General features: G+C 51.5%; 1 protein-coding gene across 1 annotated transcript; it reads left to right on the plus strand.

Annotated features, from left to right (window-relative positions):
- Positions 1 to 7413: 7413 nt before the first annotated feature.
- PLA2G2E (phospholipase A2 group IIE) lies at positions 7414 to 10547 on the plus strand (the record flags this gene model as incomplete). Its single annotated transcript, XM_081056108.1, has 4 exons — positions 7414 to 7453; positions 8134 to 8272; positions 8429 to 8535; positions 10405 to 10547. The coding sequence occupies 4 exons, from the start codon at positions 7414 to 7416 to the stop codon at positions 10545 to 10547; spliced, it is 429 nt and encodes a 142-aa protein (XP_080912234.1).
- Between the last annotated feature and the right edge of the window lie 5927 nt (positions 10548 to 16474).

A 16474-nucleotide genomic window follows, 5' to 3' on the forward strand; every position in this document is an offset into this window, starting at 1 on the left:
AGGTGTCCAGCTGACAGCCAGCACTACCCATGAGACACGGGAGTGAGGCCATCTGAGACTCTCCAGCGCAGTGGCTCCTCCAGCTGATGACGGACCCACAAGTAAGCCCAGGTGAAATCAGCAGAGGAAATACACAAACGACCCCCGGAATTGTGAGAAATAGTAATTTGCCGTTGCTTAAGCCACTGTGTTCTGGGGTGGCTTGTCACCCGCGATAGATAACAAGAACTCAGGCTCTTTTGCATCTGGAATCCCTTGCGAAGAATCCCACCAAGCCCACAGCCACGGCCTGAGTGAGCTTTAGAACTGCAAGGGCTCTTGCCGATTCTCTCATACAACTCTCTCATAGCTCCTAGAAACCCAGAAAGTGCGGTGGGTTGGTTATTGGCCAGAGCTCAAAGCCCAATCTCTCCCCTCCCTGTTTGGGATTTTTCCCTCCAGCCTGTGTTTGTTCTCAGGCTCCTTAAGTTTTGCAGGAGCAGCATTTCTGAGCACTGGGGCGTTGGTGATGTCAAGTGACGAATCCCAGGAAAAAGGAAGTTTGCTGAGTTTTAGAAAATCCAGGTCACAAAGAAGCCCCAAGGATTGGGCTCTGGGCACCTGGGTATCTCCAGGGAGGATGGAGCAGCAGGCTCCGGAAGAAGCACAAATGGTCAGAGGAAGCAGATGAGGTCAGCTTTAGTGCAACCCTGGAACTAGACACCACCTTCCAGAGCCCGGGCCTCAGGAGTGAGTGAGAAAGCGGTATCAGGCCTGTGCCTAAACTCACCACTGGGAGGCAGCACGGAGCAACAGCTTCGGACCCACCCTGGGCATCGGGCAGTCGTGTTGCTGGGCTGGTTACTTCCTTGGCAAGACCCTGAGCCTGTTTCATCATCTGTAAAACAGAATAATACCGACCTCACAGGGCTGTGGTGCAAGTTACCGTCAAGCCCCTAGAACAACCTAGAAGGTGCTGAATGGATGGTGGCAGCCGCCACCACCAGCACAGACCCGAGACACAGACCAAAGGCGGCCCTGCGCTGGGCCCCACGCGCTCAAGGACCCCACGTATCACAGACACACACAGACGCAGATGCGCACACACACGTCACGGAAAGGCCTGCGTGTACCTCTGTCCGCTGAGGGGCACTAGGCGCTGGAGCAGTGCCGTCCCCAACCGTAAACGTCCACTCTCATAACACCCTGCAGGCCCCAGTCAACACTTCCTTGCATTACTTGCCCTGTGTTCTCCAGACAAAAGGCAACGGCATCAAAGTATCGCGAAGGCCGTGGGCGATGGACGCTGCTTCAAAGGGAGCACTCCCGGGTGGATGGGCTGACTCTCCGATCCTTCCTGTCACAGCATGAATGCACCAGGTCTTGCATAACAAAATATCACATCCCATTAGTTTACCCAACGTCCATTTTCTTGCATCTGTTCATTTCTAATTCAGAGGGTCTGGAGGTGAATTAGTGGGATATTCGCGGCAGGGTCCCAGGGTGATCTGGTGACAACAAACAATGCGTACACCAGATGTTTGACAACAAACATCGGGTGGCAACAAACAATGCGTATCACTCATAAATTTATCTAAATGGAGGGCTACACCTTACGTGTGTGTCGTGATAGCAATTCTTCACATTGGCAACTAAAGGACATTGAACCCTATGATTGCAAAGAGTTTTATTTGTATTAAAATATTTGGCAAGACGTAACTGAATTTCAACCAAAGAAGAACTTGTTAAGAGTCAACTTTATTCAACTAGTGTTATTCATTTTTTTATATTCATTAACTAGACTTTATATTTTGCCTTTTAATTTTAATCAAGGATTTTAGAAGAAAAATCCTTTTGAAAACATATATTAATTTTAATTTTTTTCTCTTTAGAGTCACTCTAATTTATGATTTTCATGAAACAATTAGATTTTATACACTTCAAATACAATTACATTTTAAAAATCTTCTGGGTCATTATTGTCAGAGGAACAAAAATTACATAAAAATGTGATTATAACATAATTGGAGACTTTGCTGAAACGAAAGCATGAAAGACAAATGTTATGGAATAAATGTATAATAATTTATGATGTATGCATGGCTATATTTTATGAGTTATTCAAACATTACCAGCCTATCAACAAAACACCCAGATACACGCAGTAATAATTCAACTCAATCTACTTGGACACATTTCTGACTTTCAGTCATATGAAAACTGGCTTTCCGTATATTTACTTTGTTGTTAAGAACGTATATTTACATAGAAGGATTGAACATGCCTTATTTCCCAGTCTGTCAGCTTGACTGATAACTTTCAAACACTTAAACACATGGTCTGAGGACTCCCAGACCACACAAATGTTGAAATATCAGGGGTGAATCTGACCACCACCAACCAGAACAGGCTCTTGAGGCCTCCAGGAAAGACTGGGGGAGGTTCCAGGCAGGAAGGGGCTTTGGACAGGAGGCCCCCAAACCTTTGCTAACCAGTGACACTGCTGCTAACAGCCACAAAACAATGATTGGCGTAGCAGGTTCCACTTCCAAGCTCTTTGCAGGTATTGCTTTATTAACTCTCCCAACAATGTGACAAGACAGATACTATTATTATCCATCCCACTGTACAGATGAGGAAATGGAGCCGGTGGGAAGTGAGGTCCTGGGCCCAGGAGTACCCAGTGAGCTGGTGGTAAAGACAGGCAACCTGACCCCAGAGCCCACAGTGTAGTCTCAGCCACGACACTATGGCATTTGGAAGCGAAGGGGCCCCCACAGTGGAGCATTGGTGCTTCGAGGGTCCGCTGTTTCCTCCCCTCCCCAGGACCACTGTACTCTTGAAGGCTCAGTGAAGGGGGTGGCCCAATGCACTCACCCCTCCTCAGACGCTACCCCACAGAGTTCGCCCCATCACAGCCCCTTCCTACAGCCCCTCCCTGTCACCAGATACCCGGGGCTGCGCCACCCAGGGGCCTGAGGCACAGCTCACTGACCTTCTCCTCTTTGTGGTGTCCCTCCTTTGCGTTCTCTCCTCAGCAGCCAGAAGCATCTTGTCCAAACACGGACAGGAGCAGGACACCTCCTCGTTTCAAACTCTTCACTGGCATTTCATTGTTCCCTGGACAAAGACCAACAAGGCACGGCTGTGCCATTTTGTAAGGACACTGGTGATCTTACGAAAGATGACAACAGGCTCGCATCAAGGATTCTTGTTCTTTACTCTCTGTCACAGAGGGAACCAAACTGTGTGACAACAGCTAGACAAAGCCTGTTCCCACTGGAGGGACAAGCCTCCCCGTCATTCATTCGGGTGCCCATATAGAGACTCCCTACAGGGAGGAAATGCTACCGGTCTTTCAGAGAACTGCCTCATTCCCATGGGGGACTCCCGGCCCTCCCCAGCATTCTGTAAGCTCTAGGCCACCTGTCCATCAGGCTCTAGCAACAGGCTCTCTGTGGGGTGAATGGGAGGTTTAGGGCCCCCAGGGCCACTTCCTGGTGAATCATACCCTTCAAGGCCCATCCATCACCAGCCCAGCTACCCCAGCCTCCTTTCAGCCCCTGCTGCGTGATGTTCCTCGGACCACTGGGCCTTTGCACAGGCTGTACCTCTATTTAAGCTCTCTCTACTTCCCTCTTTACCCAGTTAACTTCTTGAGATCCCTGCTAAATCATTTCTTCCACAGAGAAGCCCTCAACGACCTCTTGCCCAGATCTGATGCCCCCGTTAAATGCTCTCATAGCCCCATGGACCATTCTGTCAAGCTACTTACTTCTATTTGCAAGTAGGTATTTACCTATTCAGTAGGTAATTACCAATATCTGCCTCCCTACGGGACTGTCAGCCCCCTGAGGGCAGGTATTATACCTGGTGTTGCCCTCTCATGCCTTCCCTGCACCTAGGAAGTCCTCAATGTAGTTATTGATGAACAGGCAAAGATTCCTTCAGGGAGAAGTTTAGCCCACTTTGCTGGACAAGTCTGTAGGATGCGTCAGGCTCTCACGGAAGCAACAGAAGTGGTGAGATGGAGCCGCATAAGAGCTGCCAGCCAGTGCCTGACACACTGGCGGAGTTTAGTAAATGATAATTGTTTTGCCATTTTTATTGTTAGAGTGATGATGATGATGACGATGAGGACGACGACCTCTGAAGTACAAGGGACAAGTTTACACCCAGAGAAGGAAGACAGGGCTCACTGTGCCCTCTACTCACCTCCACCCCAGCCACCCTCCTCTGTGGAAGTGAAGACCCGTCAAGTGGGCACAATAATCCCACTGAAATGCTGGGGGCCCTGGCCCAGTTGCATGCTGTACCCCAGTGGGGTAAGTAGTTTGAGCTCCTGGGACAGCAGCTGCCTTCTCTGAGGCCAGGTAAGGGGGGAGGGAGGGAGGGAGGGAAGGAAGGAGAGAGGGAGGGAGTGAGTGAGGGAGCCAGAGAAGGAGGCAGGGAGGGAGGGCGGGAGGGAAGGAGGGAGGGAGGGAAGGAAGGAGGGAAGAAGCAAAGGAGGAAGGGAGGGAGGGAGGGAGGGGGGAAGGAGGAAGGGAGGGAAGGACCCAATATTTATGGGTTCTGTCTATGGGCATGGATGGCATCCTGCAAAGGGCTTTACACATTTCACTTCTTTTCCATCCAGTCAAAACTCCAAAAGGTAGGTCTAATTATCCCCATATTATAGATGACAAATCTGGGCTCAGAGGTGACAGGCTTGGCTAAGGTCACACAGCCTCTGAGTGGGGGAGCTAACACTCAAGTCCTGATCTTGCTGATACAGAGACGATTCAACCACATTGTGCCAGTAGTGAGAAAACCATGAGGCCAACCCCATTTCCTGAATGCCTGAAACTCTCCTCCAAGTCCAAGTCCTCCCAGCGCCCCCACTTTAAACGTCAGCTGGAGACACCTCCGCCTGGAAGCCTGCCTAGATTTCCCTGCCTGACTCTGGCCCTACTGATCCTCAGTTTTCTGCCACAGGTACACACTGGCAGGGGCTGGCAGGGGCTGGCAGGGGCCAGGATTCAAAATGGCTCACAAAGGGATCGTCTCAGAAACCTGCCCGCCCTGGTAAACACCCTGATGCTGCTGTAGGAAGGGCTGTGGGCCAAACCTTCCCAGGAATCAAAGCTAATTTCCAGTCGTTTAGGAGGTAGCTCCTTAGTGACTCACCGTTTGGGCTCTTGTGACGCAGGCCAGGAGCCAGGGGCTGCCAGGAGATGCCTTTGTTAAAATCAAAAGACGATGGTGAGCATGAGGGAGCCCCCGTCTCAGGAGACCATGACTCACAGCTGCCGTGTGCTCCTGGCCAGGTGCACTCACCTCTCTGGTCCCCCTCCCCCACAAGTCTTTTCTAAGTGGGGTGAGCAGAGCCCAACATGAAGAGCTCCAGGAGGAGTTATTAGCAGGAAAAGGGAGGGGCGGGAGGCAGGGCCACTGCTGAATATATGTCAGTGTTCACCCTGCTTTACTCTGTGTCAAAAACCTTGAATCCCAAATCACTGCCAGGAAACCCAGCCACCAGCTTTCCTATCCCTTTCCAAATGACACTTCCCCAGGGACTCTACCCCTGACAGGGTGGGGTGAGGGAATCTAGTTGGGACTCCTTCCTGACTGCCGTGTGAGACCCAGGCTCTCCTCTGGAAAGGAGGCCAATGCCAGGCCCTGCCCGAGTCAGCTCGTGAGAGAAGCCTTAGGCCTGATGGTTAAGCTCAGGGCTGCAGCGTGACTTTTTGTCATGGTCCCTGGGTACTTCTGCTTGCACGGGCCCTTTCTTCCCTAAAAAAAAAATAAAAAGCAAATGTTATGAGCTCATTGGAATAAAGACAAATATAATCCAGACTGGATCATAGGCTTTTTTCTCTTCTGATTTTAAAGAAATTAAAACATTCCCAAAGGGTTTCATGGGTATTAGGCACCGTGCTTCCTGTTGGCAATTAGTGAAGCCCTTTGACCTGCCTGGCCTAGATTCTGGCTCACTAGGTACTTAGGTGTGTGTCTCAGTTTGCCACTCTGTAAAGTGGGGATGCTCGCAGCACTCGCATCATGGGGCTGTTGGAGGGCTCCTGGCGACCCCACTTGAGAAGAGCTTGGCACAGTCCTGGCACAGTACTCAGCACGGGCTGCCTGCTGGGCTGCACTTGCGCTTCCCATCTTTTCATGAAGGAGGCAAGGGTGGGATGCCTTCCATGTCCATAATACAGACAGGAAAACTGAGGTCTGAGCAAGGGAAAGGACCTGCCCAAAGCCACGTAATAAGTGGTGAATCAGACTCCGAGGCCACAGATCAAGCAGTGCCCGGGCCCTGAACGTTGATGGAAGTGGTTGGTCAAGTTACCCAGTCACAGACGGGGAACAGGAAGGGTAGGGGCAGGAGGAAGACACGGGCCAGGACGGGGGTGTCTTGCCTCCAGTGCTGCCTGAGTGGATGCAAGGGAAGGGGCAACAGTCAGCAAATGAGTCACTGTGAGTCCATGGTCAGTGGGACTTTGAAATTTCTGACCACAGCAGAGCCGGGCCCTCTCCTCCATTCCTGTGACCATGGGGACAGCAGCTCTCCCTGGAGGACAAGCTATGCCAGGGGGCTACTGTCTCCCCCATCCAGCCCCGAAGATGACATCAAGAGGATGGACGTTACCAGTCGATGCTGGAATATGGGTTGTCAAGCTGACTCAGAGCTTATTTCTCCGGCAGCCACACTACCCCAACTGTTCAAGGATTCGGGGAGAAAGAATTCCCATCTGGGAGCATTTCCACTGCTTGTCAAACAAGCAAGCACCTGCCCAGGAAACAACAATAAGGAAAAATCCCTAAGCTCAGCTAGCTGAGCTCCCAGGTTTCAGCATATATGTTCCTGGACAAATGGCCCCCCTGGTGACCTACCGGTGGTCAGGCTGCTCTCAGGGAGGCTGGAGGTGAGGTGCGGGCAGGAGCAGAAGGCACGCTGGAGTAGTCAGTGGCAGGAAAACAGGACAGACTTGGCACTTGGCACTCCTGGGCCATATGAACTTAAGTTTCGCAGCCTCTCTGGGCCTCAGTTGCTACATCAGTAAAATGGGGCTGAGACAAAGATACCAAGAATGAAAAGCACATGGCACAGCTCCAGCTCAAAGCTCTGTCAGTAGGACCTAGCACAATGAGTTTTGGAAAAGGGTAGGTGATGGGAAGGGCAGTGAAAATAAAGACCGACACATTGCACCCCCTCCCCAGACTGCCTGGAAGCGGAGCCCATGGGCCTCAGGCTGGCCCCTCCCCTGGGGTCTTGGCCGAAGTGTCAGACCTGGAAGGACGGTTGCATCACAGGGCATTCAGGGGTTAATGACGGGGAGTGGACAGGATCTGGGTATTTAACTAATTGAGGAGGTGCCCTGAGATCAGAGCTGCCCCTGCTCACTTCCTTCTGCAGCCCAGCTCCTCTGCTCCTGCTCAACTGCCCCCAGGATGAAGCCTCCCCCGCTTCTGACCTTCTTTTGCCTCCTGGGTAAGTGACCTTAGTGACCTTCCCCCATCCCCCACCCTAACTGGGAACCCTGAGCTCCCTGGAGGCCCCTAAGTCTGGCCCTGGGGAAGGCGAGGGTGGGTCATCCTGAGGCCAGTTCTGCTTGAGCCAGCACTGGCCATTGAAGAGGGAAAAGAGAGGGGAAGGATGCAGCCTAGATGTCCTGGGGAGGCAGAAGAAAGGGGCTGTCAGAGACCCCAGACAGCAGACCTGGGACTCCTGTCACCCATGTTCCATTCCCCACCCCAGCTTCCATTGTTGGAAGGATCTAAGGGAATTCGGGGAAGTCCGGAGCTTTGGAGGCCTAGCCAGTGGCCTCTGATGAGACGGCAGGGATAGGGTGCTTCTGGGGGGAAGGGGGCTGACACCTGGGGAGGTGTCAGGACCCAGTGGGAGACACTTGAGGAACAGTGGGGGGTATTCTAGAAGATGGTAGAGGAGAGTGGGTGGCGGATTGGGTGCTCGGACACGATGGGGCTGAGGACGAGGGGATCCAGGCGCCACGATGTCATGGGCACATTACTGATTAGCGTTATTGGGACTGGGAGTGAGGAGGGGGAGGCAGCATTACCTGGACAACCGGAGAGATGTCTGGACGCAGACTGGAGGGGATCTCAGGAGATGCTCAGGGATCTGATGGCCTCCGTCCTCCCTCCCCGCAGTGGCCCTGGCTGGTGGGAACCTGGTCCAGTTTGGGGTGATGATTGAGAGGGTGACGGGGAAGCCGGCACTGCAGTACAACGACTACGGCTGCTACTGCGGCATCGGCGGCGCCCACTGGCCAGTGGACCCAACTGACTGGTGAGCAGGCGGCCCAGTGGGGGGACTCCCTGTGGGATGGAGGCACTGGGGAGGGGGCGCATCTGGGACGAGTGAGGAGCTGGAGACATGGGGCTGGCCTCTCCTCGAGCCCCTTTGAGCCCGGGGCCCCTGGGCAGTCCCTGGTGATGCTTCTAGGTGCTGCCATGCCCATGACTGCTGCTATGGGCGTCTGCAGAAGCTGGGCTGTGAACCCAAACTGGAAAGGTATCTTTTCTCTGCCAGCCGGCGCGGCATCTTCTGTGGTAAGTGAACAGCCCTAGAGTGCCCTGGGGAAGGGGGATGGCATCCAACATTAACCCCCTACTGATGGTGACTCCTGAGCCTCATCAGGGCCAGACCCTGGGCTGGAGGGGTGGAGTCTTCCATCATCATGAAATTGGGGAGAGGCCTGCCCATCACCCAGATGCTCACCTACCACCCATAGAGGCCCCGTGACCCCTCGGCTCCAGCCCTGGGCACAGGCGCCTCCCCCTCCCAGAGGCCTCCGGGCTCCAGCCTCTGGGGAGAGGAGCAAAGGGGCAGAGCTGAGCCCGGCCCCCAAGGAGCTGTACGCACACCCCCTCCCAGCCTGGGTGGTAGCTGCAGCTGAAGTCCCCAGGACAGAGCATTGAGGGTATGATGCCTGATAGAAAGAGCTGAAGCTTTCCTTTGCGACCGCAGACCTCATTCCCAAAGCCTGACCCCCGCCCTTGTGGGGCTGTCAGGCTGGGCCCCTTTACTCAGCTGTGCCAGGTCCAATGCCCACTTGGACCAATTAACTTTCCTCTGGTCCCTTGCCCTGGGGAGCAGCAGCCCAGTCCCGTGGGGAGCCCAGAGCAGAGAACCAAGTCTTCTTCCTGCTGCAAAGCCAGGAGCAGCCTGCAGAGAAGGCATGCCCAGCGGGCACAGCAGGAGGACCTGGGAGGCTCAAAGGGGACTCAGCTCAGATCTCCAAGGTCTGGCCAGGGGGAGGGCAGAGCCAGAACCAGAACCACTGGAGGCAGATTTGGCTCAGAGTTTCTTGCTCCTGCAGCCATCCACTCAGCAAGGCAGCTTTGTCAGGTAGTGAGCTCCCCATCACTGGGGGTTCATAGCAGGTGGGGATGGCCACTTGTCAGGGGCAGTGCTGCGAGGAGGAGTGAGGGGAAGTTTCAGGTGAAGATGGCCACAGGTTCGGGGCTTCGCCTCCTACCCACTGTGTGACTCTGGGCAAACCCAGGGATTTGATGTAACCCCTCAAATCCTCTGCTTTCTTCTCCGTAAATGGAGATAATCACTCTCTCGCCAGCTTAGTCCAGCTCCTAGCAAGAACCACCCAAAAGAACTGACGTGACTGCTAAGCCCCTTCCAACTCTGAGTTTTGCTGAAACAGCAGCGTGGGTAGAACCCCAATGGGGAATGGAGACTGGCCTTTGAGGGGGGACATGAAAAGCCCTGGACATTTCTGAGCTGTGAGATGTAATCTGGGGACAAAAACCCATCCCTGGAATCTCAGTTCCCTCTTCTGAGGGCCACTCGGGCAGACAGAGGCAGTGACAGAAGAGGCTTTGGACCCCTGGTGTTCTGGTCCCAGGCTGGCTGTGGGCACACATGGGGGTAGGGTGGTTAAGGTAAATGCCAGAAAATTTGGCTCCATCCACGCATGGAGACAGGCACAGGGTCCGAGCAAGCCCCCAGCTTCAATGCCAATGGCCTCCCGTCTGGGCACAGGCTGCTCGGCACGCACAGGCCACCTGGGATTGGGTGGCCATCATTTCATAGTTTTCCTCTCTGCTTGCTGGCTGCAATCCATCATCAGCAATGTTTCATGAGGGGGCAGGAGTTGCCTAGAAATCCCCCGGGGCTGGGGCAAATGAGGGTTAGTGAACCAGATGGTCTCCCTGGCGGGGAGAGGGCTAAGGGCAGACAGAGAGGCTGGGGAGAGGAAGGAAGATGCAGCCTTCCAGCAGGCACCCTGGGCCCCAGCAGGCCCTCCTGGGCCCTGCCCCTTCTCTCACCCTTCCCTTGGACATCCCCTGTGAGAATGAGCTTCCAGCGGAATGGGGTGAGAATGTGGACCCCAGGGCAGGCCTGTGCGTGTCTGAGAGTAAGAGGCCAGAGCCCCTGGTCCCTGACTCACCTTGTCCCATCAGCCGGCAAAACTGCCTGCCAGCGACAGACCTGCGAGTGTGACAAGACAGCTGCACTCTGCTTTCGCCAAAACCTGTCCACCTACAACCGCAAATATGCCCATTACCCCAACAAGCTATGCACAGGACCCACCCCGCCCTGCTAAGGCCATGCTCCAGCTCCTCCCTGAGGCCTGCCCAGGCCACCACCTTTGTGGCAGTAGCCCCAGGCCTGGGGAACACTGGCACCAAAGCCCTCCCTCTGGAATGTTCCTTTCCTGCAAACCCATCCCTCCCTGACAACACCCAGACTGTGGCCTGGACCATCGCTGGATTCCCAGGTCATATCTTCCTCTTAGGAATAGCCGTGCCCCGGGACCCCTCCCAAAAGACTCTGTAACCCATCCCTGGAATCTCAGTTCCCTCTTCTGAATAAGTGAATAATGGTTTCTATAATTTTAATATTCTCAGATTCTGTCATTGTAGGATTTGATTAATCTAGTTTCATTTACTCATTCCTTCATTTCTGAGCACCTGCCATGTGCTAGCAATGAGCTCAGCACTGGGACACATGGGAACAAATCTGACATGGTGGCCCCTGCGTGCAGTTCCAACGTCCTGTCCTAATTTTCCATTACAGAGCGTTCCTGTGATGCTTTTTCTAACATTCTACAATCTTATCCAAGACAATAATGGCAATCAATGCAAGGAGTATTTCTGGGCCTAAGGCAGAATGTGAGAAGCATGAAAAACACCAGCCTAAAAATATTGTCCCCACTATGTCATCGGGCTTCAAATCCCTCCCATTAGCAGATAGGCTAAGAGCGAAAAGAAGCTCTAGAGTCATCTTATCCAAATCTCCCCTTTGACAGAGAGGCATCGGGGGGCCCAGAGAGGGGAAGGAAGTTCTACCTGAGGGGGCGTCCTCACTCTCAGGCCACTGTGTCTTCAATTCTTCAGGAGTCTTTACCAATCACTGACACTCTGTCCCTCTGGCTGTCATCTTGGACAGCCCAGAGTGCCCAGGGAAGGTCAGCTGCGAGGACGTTCAGGCAGGCTGCTGATACAGGGAGGGGAGAAGGAAAAATTTCAACATCCTGGGACTTACTCGGCGCTATGAAGAATTTAAGGGACCAAAGGATTCCTAACAGATAGAATGCAGCCTATCCTCGAAGTAAAGTGTCTAGACAGAGGCTACTCTTAGATAGAGATATAATATCTCCACTATCTATAATGTGGTTATAAAATCGTCCAGGATCCATCCGGGTGAGCCCATTCCCTGACCTAAAGTGTGTAATGAGGCATTGCACGGAGTAAAGCTCATAGTGGATACACAAAAAGTGAAGAAATCAAAGGGATGGTTGTCATAGACTTGAAAAGATGAAGAAGTTCTGTGCTAGCAAACAGGGGGCCGGGGGCAGGTGTGCAGCTTTGCAGTGTCGACTGACCCAAATCCTTGGTAAAGAGCCACCAGATCAGGTAGCCCCGGTTGGCTGGGAAAAGCGGTCCTGAGGCGCCCTCTGGTGTTGATCTTATTCAGGCTACTAGAAGGAAGCCTACATTTGCCGTAAACCTGATTTCCCTTCAATGGTGGGGGCGGGGGGGGGGGTATGGCGGGGGGGGGGGGGGTAATGTGTGCTTCTGGGGTAGTGAAATCGGTCCCCTCGCAGTTTCTATAATAAATACGCTAAAGAAATAACCAAATAAGTCCTTACAACCATCTTAGAACGATGGTGCTGCTGCATAAATGAGAAACACAGAAAGAAGGGAATGACTTGGGAAAGATGGAGGGAAGTTGTATTCTGGGCGTGATGGATTTCATGGAGCAATGGGGCAAGGACCTGGTGACCCAGCAGTTGTGTAACCATCCAACAAAGTGAAAATGGAACTGGAGAACAAGATTCCAGTACACCTGTTGTGACTTTCTGGCCACAGATCATGGCATATCCTTTGCTTTCCCGGAGATCAATAAATGTTTGGTGAATCAACGGGTTTGTCTAAATTCTGTGTGTGTGTGTGTGTGTGTAGTACACACAATTTCTCGCTGCTGACTTTTGGAAACGACTGAGAAAAGGAAAGAGAACCCTGAACTAGAGGTCAGAGGTCCAGAGACAGACCTCTGTCACTTAGCAGCAATGCACCAGCTCCAAAGCCTCGCTGCTCAGTGTAGCCCATGGCCAGCAGCAGCAGCGTCAGGCGCTTGTTAGAAATGCAGACTCTTGAACCTGACCCCAGACCCGCTGAGTCAGAATCTATAGGTTAACAAGACCCCTGGGTGATTTGTGTGCACACTAAAACCTAAGAAACGCTGATATATGGCCACACCCTTAGTTTCTGCATTTGTCAAATGGGATGACATTTCCCTGGCAGGTGGATTGTGGCAAGGCTTAAATAAGTTAGTACGTGTGAAAGTACACCAAATAGTGCCTAGCACGTAATGAGCATTCGTGTTCTATGAATGAGTGAATAGTAACAACATTAGCTAACATCTATTAAGAATTTGGCATTTGCCAGGCACTGTTCTCGGTACTTCATATTTATTTATTTATTTATTTTTAATTTATTGGGGTGACAATTGTTAGTGAAATTACATAGATTTCAGGTGTACAATTCTGTTATTACATCATCTATAAATCCCATTGTCTGTTCACCACCCAGAGCCAGTTCTCCTTCCATCACCATATATTTGATCCCCTTTACCCTCATCTCCCTCCCCCCACCCCCCTTACCCTCTAGTAACCACTAAACTATTGTCTGTGTCTATGAGTTTTTGTTTCTCATTTGTATCTCTTGTTCTTTTGTTGTTTTTGGTTTATATACCACATATCAGTAAAATCACATGGTTCTCTGCTTTTTCTGTCTGACTTATTTCATTTAGCATTATACTCTCAAGATCCATCCATGTTGTCACAAATGGTCCTATTTCATCTTTTCTTACCACCGAATAGTATCCCATAGTGTATATATACCACAACTTCTTTATCCATTCATCTATCGAAGGACATTTTGGTTGTTTCCATGTCTTGGCCACTATAAACAAAGCCGCAATGAACATTGGAGCACACGTGTCTTTATGCATGTTTTCAGATTTTTTGGGTAGATACCCAGGAGAAGGATTGCTGGGTCATATGGTTACACTTCATATTTATTAATTCACTGAGAGAGGGAAGAAAGGAAGAAAGGGAGGGAGGGAAAGAGAGAAAGAGGGAGGGTTCTTTGCAGTGTCACTGCTGGAGAACTGAACACTGTATTAAAGTTCCTTCTATCCTTCACTGAGCTTTTCTACAAGCTATGCTCCTGGCCTCTTGCTGAACACTGAGAGAGGGACCAATCAGATGTGGCAGACTGGCAGGTGGACACCACCCGTTATTCCACACTAGTGAGTTCTGTGACAGAGCTGAGTGGCCTTTCAGGACCAAAGGCTCCTCCGCCCTCCATCCTCCATCCAGTCTCCATCCTGTCCACCAATGCCACCGTCACCTTCCCACAGTTTGCCTTCCATCACGCCACTGCTCTGCCCCCTGAACCATCAGTGGCTCCGCATTGGCCGCAGACCCTGGACATTCAGGCTTGGTGTCATCTGCTTTTCCAGCCGTCTGTATTTCTCTCTGCTCCTCACCATTCCTAGAACATGCCCACTGCCTTCCTGCCTTCACAACTCTGCACAAGAACTTCCTTCAACCTAGGAGCTTCCCTCTTCAAAAGGCATCTTATCACCATGTTCAAATCCACACGCTTTAAGGCACATCTCAAATGCCACCTTTTCCATAATGCTGTCCCAACGGCAGCGGATTTCTCCCTCCCCTGAAGTGCCAAGCAATATGTTTATACCTATCCTGGTGCTGCTTACCCAGTTATCTAGTTCCTGTTTGGGGTTCCTATATGGTGGAGGCAGATTGCCCTGGGTTCAAATCTATGACCTTGGACCGTTCTTTGTTCCCTCCTCTGTAAAATGGGTCATCAGCCTTACAAAGTGGTTTTAATGTTTAAATACGACACCGTATTCAAAGTACCTGAAGTATTATAAAAACTCCGTCTAGACTAGGTTACCTTATGTATTTTTGCCTCCCCTATTATACCCATCACACAGTAGATGCTAAATAAACATCTGTTCAACTGAATCCATGGACACAATAATTGGAATTATTTAGGGAATCAGCATCATCCATATATGATACACTAATTATGTGAAGAGCCCCTCGGCTCATTACTCTGAGTGCTCATTTATCTTACATGGAAATGTTTTGAAAATCATTAACCTTCAGTGCCCTGAGCTGACGCCCCACAGAGACAGAGGAGAGACAGTGCACAGCACTTCCCTGGAGGGCTGCTACCTGTCATGGGTTCCAAGGTCACAGGCCAACCCCTGACATGAAAATGTGGTCAAGATAGACTCAGTACGTCTGATGTTTGGCATTCATTCAGCAAGAAAAGCATTCGTCTTCCAGTAGTCTAAGGCACGCGAGAAGTGTTTGAAGACGTTCCCCGTCTCTCTCCAAATGACCTGCAAACCCTTCATCAATTCTGTCCCACTCCAGGGGTTTGTTTCTGCTGGTCCTTCAGGACAAAATGCCTTTGCTCCCTATTTCCACATCCTTTCTCCCCCTTCACGCCTAGTCCAAATGTCACCTTCTCCACCAAGCCTTCCTCGAGGTCCTTTTGAGTCACAGCTGGCCTATCAGTCTGTCCCTTCTTTAATGGCATGTGTGCTTTTGGGTGATCTTAGGCGTCCGCTTTCACTCCTGGAACGGACACTTTCTTGAGGACAGGGTCCACCTCCAACTCAACGCCTGGAAATAAGGACCCCCACACAGTACAGGTTGTCAGTATGGCTGGATTTGTGGATGTTTGGGTGAATACACAGAATAAAAACGCAGTTGTCGTGAGGTAGCTACCATAGGGAGGTTCGGACAAGTTTCTCCAGCGTGGAAACCTTTGCCTCCTGTCAAGCCAGGATCTAGGAAGTAGCAGGATCGGTCTTGGTCCTTGAAAACCAGTAGGTTGCACTACAGTCCAAGAGTGTAGGCTGCTCTATCCAGCAGTGCAGCCAAAAGCATACAGGAGCAGGCCAGTTTGTGACAAATTTTGATTGTCTGTCAAGGCACACATACACTTCTGTGCGTTAGGGGTAAGGGCTGGGGGCGTGTCTGATGAGCTAGGTAACTTTAAAGCTGGGTTTCCAGTCCCGGCTCTCTCCTAGGCAACCATGAGCAGTTACTAAGAGACATTTTCCCTCTTATGGTATTTCAATCTTTGGCTTCATACACTGTTACTCACCCAGAGTCAGCAGTGCTGTACTCTAAAGAAAAATAGAACTAATGGACCTTGTTTTCTCTAACTATTCCCTGTCTGGCCTGAGAACATTCCAGTCTCACAGACAGGACCTCACAGGTTGCCTAGACCTAGGCAAGAAGCAGCTCCATCATCACCCGACCTAGCAGGGTGGCCTCCTGGCCCCAGCTGAATCCCTGCAAAGATAGAATTAAGGAGGCCATGCAAGTCTCCCAATTGGGGGCGGGGGGAACACCAACATCGGGACGTCACTTTGGTCCTAGGCAGGATGTTCCAGAAAGCATCTCGGTTGGATTTACAGGGTCCAGAACCTGGGCTTCACGAGCTCAGGAACTGGATAGCATCACTGCACCCAGCGTCTTATCAGTCACAGAAGGAGGTGAGAATCATACGAGAAGGACAGTGACGGAGGAAGGACCTCCTTGCCAAAAGAGAAGCCCTTCTTTCATGCTGTGTGGTACTTGACACCTGTTATCAAAGCACCACAGAGCCAATTCAAAAGGTGCTTGAAGGGTATAAAATTAGAACAAGAAAGAGTGGGCATTTCAAGGCCAAAATCGCAAAGACAAGGCAACAACTCGTGAGACTGCGCCAGTCTTGACCTTGAAGTTGACCAGAGCCCTGGTGTGGGCTGGGCCCCAGCTGGACTCGCTGAGAGATTCTGCTCTCTCTGTGGCCACCCTTCCCCCCTCCCCTCTGGGATCTCTTCTAGGTGTGTCCATGCTGCATTCACTGCCATCCACATGTATCTGGCAGAGTGTCTCCTCCTAGAACGGGGTCAAACCCACATTCAGAATTCTAG

This window comes from Rhinolophus hipposideros (genome assembly GCF_964194185.1).
Source record: "Rhinolophus hipposideros genome assembly, chromosome: 8".
Lineage (NCBI taxonomy): Eukaryota > Metazoa > Chordata > Mammalia > Chiroptera > Rhinolophidae > Rhinolophus > Rhinolophus hipposideros.